General features: G+C 36.4%; 1 protein-coding gene and 1 long non-coding RNA gene across 4 annotated transcripts in view; one reads left to right on the forward strand and one right to left on the reverse strand.

Moving 5' to 3' along the window:
* LOC113040043 (uncharacterized) lies at nucleotides 1-8,459 on the reverse strand. 2 transcript variants are annotated; one of them, XR_003275143.1, is made up of 6 exons: nucleotides 8,330-8,459; nucleotides 6,744-6,783; nucleotides 5,759-5,909; nucleotides 5,181-5,294; nucleotides 334-488; nucleotides 1-238 (listed from the first exon to the last, which is right to left on the reverse strand). It is a non-coding gene; the product is annotated as an uncharacterized LOC113040043 (long non-coding RNA). The 2 variants fall into 2 exon arrangements; XR_003275142.1 differs by having other exon boundaries at nucleotides 1-488.
* Nucleotides 8,445-12,731, forward strand: part of LOC113040036 (guanine nucleotide-binding protein G(q) subunit alpha-like) — a 22,420-nt gene continuing 18,133 nt past the window's right edge. Inside the window, exon 1 of one of the 2 annotated variants that reach the window (XM_026198256.1) lies at nucleotides 8,445-9,341. In XM_026198256.1, coding sequence (XP_026054041.1) covers nucleotides 9,206-9,341 — 136 coding nt within the window. In that variant the 5' untranslated portion in view covers nucleotides 8,445-9,205. The remainder of the gene's footprint in view (nucleotides 9,342-12,731) is intronic. The other variant, XM_026198255.1, reaches the window with a different exon arrangement.

The following is a 12,731-nucleotide window of genomic DNA, read 5'->3' on the forward strand; positions in this document are numbered from 1 at the left end:
AAGAAAGGTTGGGTCTTTTCAATTATTTGTATTTTATTTACAACACTGTATAATCAAAATTACAGTGTACACTCATATTATAGTGATCTATGACACCGTGTTATTATTGCATTATTCATTTTAGAATATACAAAATGTTAGTACTAAATAAGTAATAGTAAAACCATTTTTTGCGTAAATACATTTCTGATGAACAGCATGGCATTATGGACGTCCCCAAGCTTGCCTGAAGGTGGCGCTAAATCACAAAAGAAAACAGATGGATAAGCAAATCAGGTGTCAAACTAGAGGTCACACATGTAATTCGGCACTTACCAGTATGTGCACCTATACCTTCAAATTCAGGAAAGTATGTTTTTAGATCAGAGAATTCAATCTTCTCAGCCAGGATGTCCATTTTGTTCAGGTAGAGGATGATGGAGGAATTGGTGAACCCTAGTGAATTGATGACCATGTTGAAGAACAGAGACAAACTCTTTCATATGGATCTGGAGCCATAGAGAAGGAACAAAGGTGAACAGATGTATCATTATTACACAGGAAGGACTGGAGACATATGAAAACAAACAAGAATTTAGAGCATGGCTGATGGCTTCTTAAGATAAAAACTAACGATTGTGCTTCATTGTATTTTTATTGCTGAAGAGTGTTGAACCTTCTTCTCCTGTGTTCTACTCTACAGACGTGTATTTACTTTTCCTTCAGCCTGAGGTTTATTCATCACACTTTTTGGTGTGAAAGGGCTTTTACATTTGCTATAAATAGAACTTCTTATAATAAAAACAATCAAGCCCTGCTCATATTTAAAAAAGTTACGCAAAAGTAACGTAACGCACTACTTTCCATAAAAAGTAACTAAGTATCGTAATTAGTTACTTTTTAAGGGAGTAATGCAAAATTGCAATGCATTACCGTTAAAAGAAACTTTCCCCAACACTGCTAGTAAGTAAGGCAATACTATACAGCTTGCTGAATACCATTTTTAAAGAAATCCTGAAAAGACAGACAGACCAGAAATCAAGTTCAACTGTCTCACCCACTTTTCTGTTTGATCTGCTGTGTGGTTAATATTTATCAGGCCCACATTTGTCCCTAAAATCTCTTCCTCCCTCATTTCTGTCATATTTCATAGTGTCCTTTCCTGAATCAGATAGTGGCTCAACCTTGAATTCCTGTACCATTTAGTTTTCCAGTAAATGATGATAGAATCATGAGGGTGTCTTTTTAAATGCCAGCAAGATCTACATTGTCAGTAGGTTTGGTTGTTCATTGAAATACATGATAATGATCTTCTGTATAATAATGCAATATTCTATGATGCCAGTGCTGGGAAATCAGAGAATACACTGTTAGAAATGTCTGTAAATTTAACAGTATTTAACTGTAAAATGAACTGTATTTTACTGTAGGACAGTTATACAGCATATTACTGTATTTTAAAGTTACATTTTGGGGAATAACCTCTTGGCGACACTAAATTACAGTATTTTTAATTTACTGTAAATCTAAATACAGTAAAGAAAAAATGAGCGCGAAACCTGACCAATCACAGATCAAGTTTTATTTCCCACTTGGAGAAAGAAGAAAACAAGACACACAGATGCGAATAGAACCAGTCAGATGCAAAGGTGGGTATAAATATTAATTATTTTACTTTAAATATATTATATCTTTGGTTTAACTAAAACAAAAATATATTTAAAAAAAACGCTGGCACTGAACGGCGTGCAGTCACCTCACATTTATGCTTTGAAGAGAGCTAGAGAGAGTTGTGGTGACACTGTGCAAACATTCATATTTCTTTCCTTTCTTTCCCTTTTCTGAACGTTTCACCGTCAAAATATGGACATTAACGGGTCTCTGCCTTGGGTTTGACCCCACTCCAGGAGCTGGTGAGTGTTCATGTGAACTGTTAGCCGAACAACAAAGCTTTCGTGGATTTAGCTTAAAGTCAGTAGGATTTTTTCCCGCTATTATCGCTTGCTGTTAACTGATTACCCCATATAAATGCACGTCATGCTTGTAGTGCTAGAGTAAAACCCGCAATGTTCGTGTCGTGTGCAAACACTGGCGTCTCTGTGGAGGCATTATACGCCTTTATTAATCATGACAAAGGGCATAAAAACGCGGCGAATTTAAGGTTTTCGTGTGCAGTTCCTGAATGCTCATACACTTTCCAAAGCCTCTCCGCCCCTCAGTCTCACATTTAACGTTACAGAAATCTAAAGTTAAGGAAACTAAACAACCAAGAGAAAAATATGTCTACTTCAAATGTAACATTTGTTCTGTACATCAGCATCGGGAGAATAACATAATCTCGTTCGCGAAAATGCGCCGCAAATGGCACAGAACACAATGGAAATGTTTTCAGGGGACCCCAGTAAGTGACGAACCCGACTGTACATCCAATGCGCGATCAACGGCTGTCCGAATTCACTCACTCGTTTTCATTCACAGCTTCAAGTGAACCGTATTAGTGGACTAATGTAGAAATTAGTGAATGAGTGTTAAGGGGGCGATTTCGGATTTAGCCAACGTAATTTCCTCATTATTTTAACCTGGGATGTTCTCGTGACAAAGCAGCATGGGGTCTATCAGCTTAATAGCTGTACTTAGGACATAAATGTCTTATTATTGCTGTTAACATAATTGTTGCAAATAAATACATTTTATACAAAAAAGTTTTCGTAATATGCTTTATTTATCTGTGTGTGTCTCAACTTTAAAATTAGCTGTTTCATCTTTGGACCCTACATTACCTTACATTTCTTACCTATGAAACTTATTTAAACATAACATTACAATTTTTTGTACAATGTTACTAATGTATAGATTAATATCTTACCCTCATGTTATTTTTACATTTTTTATATTGTATATAAAGTTGTATGTCATAAATATATAATCTCTGTATTTTTTGCAAGAAAACAAAAGTAGACGTTGAGTACTAAACATGCTCCATCCGGGTTCGTCACATATTGGGTCCCCTGGAAATATTTCCGTTGTGTTCTGTGCCATTTGCAGTGCATTTCTGTATTTGGTTGTGTTGTGAGTATTTGGTTGTTTTGTTAGACATTTTTCACATCAAATGATCTAACTTTTTTTTCTGTTATGTAAAGGTTAAATGTTAACCCTGACAACAGCAAGTGCTCCTCAAAGTTCCACGTCATCAAAAGAAGTGGGAAGATGGTGCAAAGGAAGAACTCTGGTCTGAACCCTCATGTATCCTCCTTCATTAAAGGGATAGTTCACCCAAAAAATTAATTCACCCATTAATAACTCACCCTCATGTCGTTCCAAACCCGTGAGACCTCCATTTATCTCCTCTGTCCCTCCATTGAAGCTATGTGTTCGGTCTGCTGTCCATGTCCAGAAAGGTAAGAAAAACATCAAAGTAGAAAATATATTTTGGTCCAAAAATAGCAAAAACTACGACTTTATTCAGCATTATCTTCTCTTCCGTGTCTGTTGTGAGAGAGAGTTCAAAACAAAGCAGTTTGTGATATCCGGTTCGCGAACGAATCACTTGATGTAATTGGATCCTTTTGAACCAGTTCACCAAATCGAACTGAATCATTTTAAACGGTTCGCATCTCCAATACGCATTAATCCACAAATTACTTAAACTGTTAACTTTTTTTAATGTGGCTGACACTTCTGAGTTCAAACAAACCAATATCCCGGAGTAATTCATTTACTCAAAAAGTACACTGACTGAACTGCTGTGAGGAGAGAACTGAAGATGAACACCGAGCTGAGCCAGATAATGAACAATAGACTGACTCGTTCTCGAGTCAGCCACATTAAAAAAGTTAACAGCTTAAGTAATTTGTGAATTAATGCATATTGGAGACGCAAACAGTATAAAACGATTCAGTTTGATTTGGTGAACTGGTTCAAAAAGATCCGGTTACATCGAATGATTCATTCGTGAACCGGATATCACAAACTGCTTTGATTTGAACTCTCTCTCACAACAGACACGGAAGAGAAGACGATGCTGAATAAAGTCATAGTTTTTGCTATTTTTGGACCAAAATGTATTTTCGACGCTTCAAAAAATTCTAACCGACCCTCTGATGTCACATGGACTACTTTGATGATGTTTTTCTTACCTTTCTGGACATGGACAGTATACCGTACACACAGCTTCAATGGAGGGACTGAGAGCTCTCGGACTAAATCTAAAATATCTTAAACTGTGTTCTGAAGATAAACGGAAGTCTCACGGGTTTGGAACGACATGAGGGTAAGTTATTAATGACCTAATTCTGATTTTTGGGTGAACTATCCCTTTAAGGAGTTTCTGAATTTCAGCTGGCAAAACTATTAAGCTACTAAGAGCAAATACATTCTACTCAGGAGTTTTCTGAATTTGTAAATTTTTAAGATTGTTCTTATGACTGAATCTGTTCATGTCTGTTGTTTTAAAATGCTCTCAATATGAAACTTTTATGTATAAATGAAATGTATTCAAGTTTTTGGAAAACTGAAAGTAAAATCTGCAAGAATATTAAAATGTTATTTCAAGTATTACAATTTAACTATTAAACCAATAAAAGAAGTTAAACAGTCTTTTGTTTCTTTTTATAGTTTTTACTACTGAGACATGAGACCTGTTGAAATACAATCATTTGTAAAGTTTTACAATACATAATAAAAGTGAACCAATTACAGTAAATTTCACAGTGTAAAGTAATATTTTATTGTATTAAAATATATAAAAGGAGAAAAAAAAACATAATTGTGTTTTACAGTAAAAAATATATTACTGCAAATACATTTACAGCAGGTTAAATGGTACTGTAAATATGAATACAGTATTTTTACTGTAAGTTTAATTTACAGTAAGTTACTGGCAAACTGCTGCCAGTAAGTTACTGTAATTTCTACAGGAAATTTTTTACAGTGTATCTTGATGGGTAGGGATGTAGTCTTCTGCTGCAATGAGCTCCAAGTTATCAATAAAGCTTTGAAAACATGATATTATTATCATTATTATCAATAATATCATCACTTTGATTAAAAACAATACCATGTGCTCACAAAGGCCTTATTTGTTTAATAATCATCTCATGAATTATCAGTGGCATCAGGGAAGGAGAAAAGATAAGAGACAAAGATTAAGATAATCAGTAAAAGACAGGAATTTGCAAGAACACACTCGGTCTTTCGATCACCTCGTTCTGCGGGTTGGAGTATGGGATCTTTAGCGTCTTCATGGCATTTGTATCCGCTTCCATGAATCATCCTCAGCTGCTCCATAAACATTGTCTTTCTACTTTCTGCCGTGCCTACAATGAAAGGAAAAATAATCACATATTCAGCATTGAAAACCTGCAAAAAGACAATAAATGCACTTACTAATAGAGGTTTATATAACTTTACACTGCTGTAAAAACAGTCTTTTGTTATCTAGAATGTTCTCTTTCCTGCATAAGGATAATTGATGATCTAACAGTGTATGGACTGAATTGCTTCAGAAAGCTGGGTGAGTTTGACTGTTTCTCGGTCTCTATGAAACCAGAAAATATGTCTCTATGTAAGAAAATGTATTCCCACTGTAATGACAAAAACAGGATACAGGGTTAATGAGAGGAGTAGCTAATTTGAATAATTTAACGACACATTTCAAGTTTTACTGTACTTTCTAATTAACTGTACAAACTATACTGAGCATATCTTTGCACCGTTTCTAAAAGTCATGACGTAATTTTTAAAAACTATTTTAATTTAAAAACGGACATAATAATCTCACCTTATAAAAGCAACTTTATTTCTTTCCTCCTGCTCAGCAAGGGTGAGGTTGATGGTCTTATTTTTGGCAATGTCGTCCCTCTCTTCTTTAGACAAACAGCAGATGCTACAGAAGTAGTGACCCAGTGATTTCTCCAGTAGAGGTGCAATAACTGCAAATAAACAATAATAATTTTAAAAGCCATTTGTGTTCATATTGTAGGCCCATTGATTTTATAGCCTCTGGAATAACTTTTTTTTTTAATCTGAAAATTAAGTTATTAGATATTAATCAGGCCTACATGTTTAATAGTCAAAATTGATTGGGAATTCAGATACCAAGCTTGTGCATGTGATATTAAATAAATATGCTCAACCTTTTACATATAGTCAACACTGATGCTATGAAAAATAACTACTAGTTTCTAATAAAACATAGGATGTATTTCTTCACCTCTGACTGTAAAGCAGTTGTGGAAGTTCTTAAATGTACAAAAAAACAAACAAACAAAACAAAAAAAAACCCGTCAGACATACACGACCACCCTAAAAGTATATAAAGAGTTGTGTTTCAGGGAGGATGGAAAAAATATCCATCTTCCTTGAAATAAACACTGGAGGTGCCACCTTAAAGGAGCTTTCCCAAACAGTTTTCGGGCAACCGTGTCACATTCGGTAACTACAAACAAACTAGTTAGGCCTACATTGCTTAAACTGTATCATTTTGTGTCAATTATACTGCAAAAAAAAAAAAAAAAAAAAAATAGGTGCAGACAAAACCCTGGTTTTCAAAGTACACTTTAAATATTCACTAAAGTCAATGTTATACAACGGCACATTTTTATTTACATTTCTAAGAATTGTAATTTAGCAGTTAAAATGAGTAACTAAACTGCATAATTAATAATACATCAGATCTGATGCTGCAATGGCAGCCTTTTTAAAGGAACCATTAAATGAACTGTTTTTGGTTCCACAAAGAACCATTCAGTCAATCTCTTTCTTACCGTTTTCTAATCTGAAGAAGCTTCTTTCGCCACAGAGAACCTGTTGTGAATCAGAAAGGCTCTTCAGATGTTAAAGGCTCTATGTGGAATCATTTCAACAGAAAAAGGATCTTCTATGGCATTGTGAAGCACCGTTTTTTAAGAGTGTAAAAAGAGTTTGAATTTGAGTGAAATTACTGAACCTACACACGGGAGCCTGAGAAAAAATGCTCAATTTAGAAGAAATGTTGTTACTCCAAAACTTGGTTGTTGTCGCTGAGAGAAGCTATTGAGTGATGTCACATCCTTAAAAGGAGTGGATCCACTTCCTTCTCTGTCTCATCCCTTTTTCTATTTGATCTGTTGTAGGGAATTCCCTAAAATGTTCCCTTCCTTCCTTTCTATCATGTTTCATGATGTCTATTTCTGAATCAGACAGTGGCTCGACCTGTATTTTCTTTAGTTTGGAGTAAATGATTATAGAAAATCATGACCGTATTTATTTTCATAGCCTACATTTACAAGTTGTTCATTGCCATGCCTGAGTCTCAGTACTAATGCACTGCAATTCACAAAATCCTGGATATTTTGCAGAGCAAAGGAGTATAACTGGGAATAGTCATCACTTTTTCCCCCTGACTTAGAGAAGCACATGGAAGTTGGTATATATATATATATATTATATATATATATATATATATATATATATATATATATATATATATATATATGGGATTGGTTGTCTAATTTGTTAATCACAATTCATTAATTGTTTTCTTTTGACCAAAGCAATGGTTTTCTGTGTTTTAAATATTTTCCTAGGTTTTGTTTTATTGCAGAAAAATCAATTATATTATAAGCATCATTGTCAAAAATGATATTCGGGGAAAAACTTTAATGGGTTAGTTTACCTAAAAAAAAAAAATCTAATTCTGTCATGAATTACTCCCCTTCATGTGGTTCCAAACCTGCAAGACCTTTGTTCACCAACGAAACATTTAGATATTTTTGATGAAACTGAGAGCTCAGTTCATTTATTTATTTTCATAGTAGAACCTGCTACTAGTAGCATATTTTTTCCTTCTCATTTTAATTTTATTAGTAGGCCTAATTAAAAGAATATAAATAAAAAATAATTTGTAACAGTGCAGGTAAGAATTCAAGTGCTGGAAACTAGCAACAACAGCATCAGCAGGCTACTGATAACTTCTAAATAGCTTCAGGTAAAATAATTTCTGTCTCTTTTCTTTCCAGCTATTTCCACACGGTGTCGATAAAGAGCTAGAAATCACCTGCAAATCTGCACATTAATTCTCTCACAGTTTGTGCTAACTACACCTCTCAAGTCACTTCAACTATAAACGGAACAGAAGCGCCATTTGACTGTGATTTTTTTGTGATTTTTTTTTAGTAATAAACCTTTTATGTAAATATCTATATTTTTTGTACATATAATATATAACTATTAAAGCTGTTTTATAAAAACACAGAGAGATTAAGACTTCTCAAGATATGTTTGACTGGTAATGGGTGTTGTCCATTCAGTCGAATAGCAGGGTTTGTGGCGAGCCACGCCCCGCGAGCTCCACACTCGCTCCTCCACCAACCTCGCCTCACTCCACGCCCCGCCCTCTCTCGCGCTCCTTCCTCCGATTGGCTCGTTGCCCCGTCACTCACGGTCCATTCTCCAGCTGTCGCAGCTCCGGGTTTGTGTGCGACTCACACCGGACTGGACGGTGCGATCATCTGGGAAAAAAAAATCACTCCGTCGATTTGTTTTTTTTTTCTTTTTTTCCCAGGAGCCCACATCTGTGTCATTTTCTTTCGACTTTAAATATTCTCGAAGCCCAAATCGGATGCATAGAAATGAGCGGTGAACTCAGCGCGTGGAGTGTAAATAAAGATTCCGGCTAGCTAGCAGCTTAGCCCACCCAATTAAGCTAGTTAGTGCGCGTAGCTAATTAACTTTTCGGCTTTTGGATGCTCAGAATCAAATGTTCGCTCTGTAGTCAGTGTTCTGTGCTGGCTGTCGTCTTCTGGCACCTGTCTCCGTGTGTTAGCTAGAGATCCGGGCGGCTGATGGACAGTGTCGCGGTGAATCTGGGCATCGGGGCGGTTAGCTTAGCGAGACAGCAAAGGACAGCACGGATGTCGTGGCAGGCTAGTGTGTCCCTCCGGGACTCTAGTTGGTAGTCATTACAAATACTAAAACCAGGGCTCGAGTGGGTCTGATAGCAGAGGAGATCTCTAGATTCACAATCTCATCCAGTCTTTGGCCTTGCTTGATAGATGCGTGTGTATGAGCAGGCTGAGGGCTCTTTCGCTTCATCGATTTAACGCTGCGTCTACCATAAGGCATCCTGCATTTTTTTTAAACAACATTCCCCCAAATCCATCCTGTTCTTCTTTCGACGCGGTTGCTAAGGGAAGCGGTTCCGTAGAAGTGTGTCAGATCAGGGCTGGGATCTCCAAACGCTGTGGGGATGACTCTGGAGTCCATGATGGCCTGTTGCATGAGTGAAGAGGCGAAGGAGTCCAAGAGGATCAACGCCGAGATCGAGAAGAAGATTAAGAGAGACAAACGAGACGCGAGACGAGAGCTCAAACTCCTCTTACTGGGTAAGTGCATCTCGGACAGCTGCTGGGACCGTCAGTTATGGCCAGAAGATGCATGAAGTTTGACATAAATGCATATTGCTTTGTTAATCTGATGCATGATCATGCTGTTGAAGTCGAAACAGAAGCGTCGCTTTCACTACTTGTCTGTCATTCGTGTGCACGAGTTCACCTTATGTAATGCATGCACGTGTTGATCTGCATTGTGTTTTATGTCCACATGTCAGAAATCCTAAAAAGAGGGCCAATGGGATATGTAGATTTGATGTAGACCCAGTTCAAGAGGGATCCTGCGTTTACACCTTCGTGGAAAAATATAAGAGCAATTCATGGAATTTTACATGGAGAATAAATCTGTGCTTAAAAAAAAAAAAAAAAAAATATATATATATATATATATTTTATGTATTTCTTTATTTAAGATTATTAAATGAATGTGTTTTGCTCGGTAATAAGGTAAGAAATCATAAAAAAATATTTAAAATATTAAATTTAGTGTACTTATTTTTAAAAGTATATTTAAATCATCTAATGTACAATATATATATATATATATATATATATATATATATATATATATATATATATATATATATATATATATATATATATATATATAGGACAAGGCTATGAGACTACAAAACAACTGCAGGGAGTTTTTTTTTCTTCTTCTGCCATTAAACCGTTCCTGAAAGTCCCCATGTTAATTTATTAGCAATGAACATTAGTAAGTGTTTTCAAGAGTCTTTGAGTTGGACTAGTGTCAGCTTACATTCGTCTCATGATCTGACCATTAGGCCTCTCTCTGCTTTCGTTTTGGTGTCAGAGCCATTAGCTCATTTGTGGCTGTAAGCAAAACTAGATTGTCAGCAATTTAAGCCTGAGAGATAATATCTGAATATTTCAGTAGCATAAAGCGTTTCGTAACACGCGTCCTTACATTGTTCTCAGATCGGAGCGATGCAGTAGCTATGAAAATAATTAGATCAGAGGCTTAATTTGAAACTCGGGTTGCAAAATCTATTTAGGGCAGTGTTTGCATCCCAGTTTATGACTGTGGAAGTCAGCGGAGGTCCAGATTTTATCTTCTGTGGTTGCATCTTTTTTTTACTGTCCTTGGCAGGCACGACGAAACCATGAAGCGCCAACGTCGAGAATGAAACCTGTTCTGGCCAGGTTGTGGTTTTACAAGCCAATCCTGTTCCCAAAAATGGCAAAAACGGTTAATCCAGATGCCATGCGCCAAGTTGCTGAAAAAAAAGGCAGATTTGGACAGAGCGGGATCCTCAAATTGCGTAGATGAGCAGACACGGTCACAGGGCCTTGTTGTGTAGGGTGGCCTGACCCGTAAATGTGCTTCACAGAACGCATGTCTTTAGAAAGCTCATGCAACACAAGCAGCCTTTGTGTCCAGACTTGCAGAGGAAAGACCGCAATAAGATACGCCTTGGTGGAGGAAGAGGGCCTTGCATGACCAACAAGCACTGTTAACCTTCTGCTTCTAGCTCGGTAAACTCTCGACTGCTCCGTCTGAAAGCTGAGAGGAAGTTGTCGTAAGGCCACATTCTCAAAGAGCAACAGATTTGTGTTTTGTTATTTTGTTTCTTCAGGTCTTGGGAAGGTCTTAGTCTCATTTCCACAAATGAAGGCCTTACGAAGATCTTAAATCAAAGACGAAAGCCTTAAATTCATAGTAACAGCATTAAATGTTGCTTGCATTAATCGCTAAAAATGTGAATTTTCCTCAGTATTTTTTACTCGTTTTCCAATACAAATTATGAAACATCCTTAAAATCAAGGTACATTTACATGCAAAGCGAGCATGGGAAATCTTGTTTTCTGAGAAACTGAACACAATCTGAATTGTTTGTGAGCACAGTGACATAAGCTCTCTTCATTTTGATCCGTTTCACAGAAACTTGGCTTGTCTAATGTCATATTGCTTCTCAAATAACCGTATCTTGATTTAAGAATCTTTTGACATTTTTACTGGAAACCAAGCCAAAAATTCTATAAAGAATATCCCTTTTTTTGCTGGCAGATCAGAAGGTGCAGTAAAAGTTATTTCTATATTCTAGAAGTTAGGACCTTTTTTTTTTTTTTTTGTAAAAAGAATAAAAAATAGTGGAGATTGGTTGGAAGTTTGAAGTGTTTCTAAAACAACTCTTTACCTTTAAACAATAAATGGCTGTATTGCGTTCCCTTCAATTGATTCTTTAAATCTTGATTTGATCTTCCAAAGGTCTTAAAATTGCCATCGTAAAAACCTGCAGAAACTTTGTTTATTCTTGTAATTCCAGTCCTTTTTGTGGTTTATAATGTTCTTTTTTTTTCCTTATGGTGTTCCTCAGAAGTTCTCAAACACTTTGACTTCCTCCCCCAAGGTTATTCCAAGAAAAACTATTGTTTTGGATGTCTGGTTGAACCGGATTCTTAAAGCTTGGTTAAATAAGCATAATGTGTCTTATTTGAAGCCCTTTGCCCTCACTCTGAATATTTGATTAACTCGTTCTTTCCTGACATTATTTAGCTTCCTTCTAAAGCAATGTGTTGGAAGAGTTTGCTGCATATGATCCTTGACATTTATTTAAGGTTCAGTGTTATTTCAAACTCTAGAAGGTGTTTATCTTCTGTATTCCAACTATTTTAACACGTTTTGCTGATTACATTGCTTTCTGTTTTACTAGAATTCCATATTTTTACTTGCATTAAATTATTTTCCATTATTTTCTAAATATTCCATTAGAAATGGTCAGAATCTCCAAAGCTCAGTTGTTGGTAAGCGTAAAAATATTTAATCAATCTCCCAACAACTGGTAGCATTTCCAAAAATGAACATTGTCATCACTCACTCGCCCTCATGTCGTTCCAAACCTTATGTAAGTTTCTGTCTTGTATTGAACACAAAGGAATATATTTTGAAGAACCAAACAGTTGTGGGGCCTTATTGGGGCCTTTCGCACCAATTTAGTTCCAGAACTAATTGCACTGGGGCAATTTTGCGTGAACTATTTCCCAGTACTATTTAGGGTTGAAAGAACGGAAAGGAAGACTAAGAATCTCCCTTGACACCTGGCAGTGCTACATTTGCTACAAGTGCCTGAACCTCAGCATCTGTCCATCTGTCGCTGTTCATCATACTTGTGAAATAATTTGACACAATGTTTACACAGCGTTTTAAATCATGGAACTACAAGGCAGTTTTCGAACTCGTCTGGCCAATCAATGTCTACTTACGTCACAGTTAGTACCAGTTGTGCTGGTTAGACCCTGCTCTGGTGTAGGAGCTAATTTGGTTCTCGAAAAAGGCAGTCCGGTACTAAAATCGCACCCAGTGTGGTTATTTCCACAAGTAGTTCTGGTACTATGAAAAGGTTCCCGCGGTGCGAAAGG

The sequence above is a fragment of the Carassius auratus genome, chromosome 22, assembly GCF_003368295.1.
Source record: "Carassius auratus strain Wakin chromosome 22, ASM336829v1, whole genome shotgun sequence".
Lineage (NCBI taxonomy): Eukaryota > Metazoa > Chordata > Actinopteri > Cypriniformes > Cyprinidae > Carassius > Carassius auratus.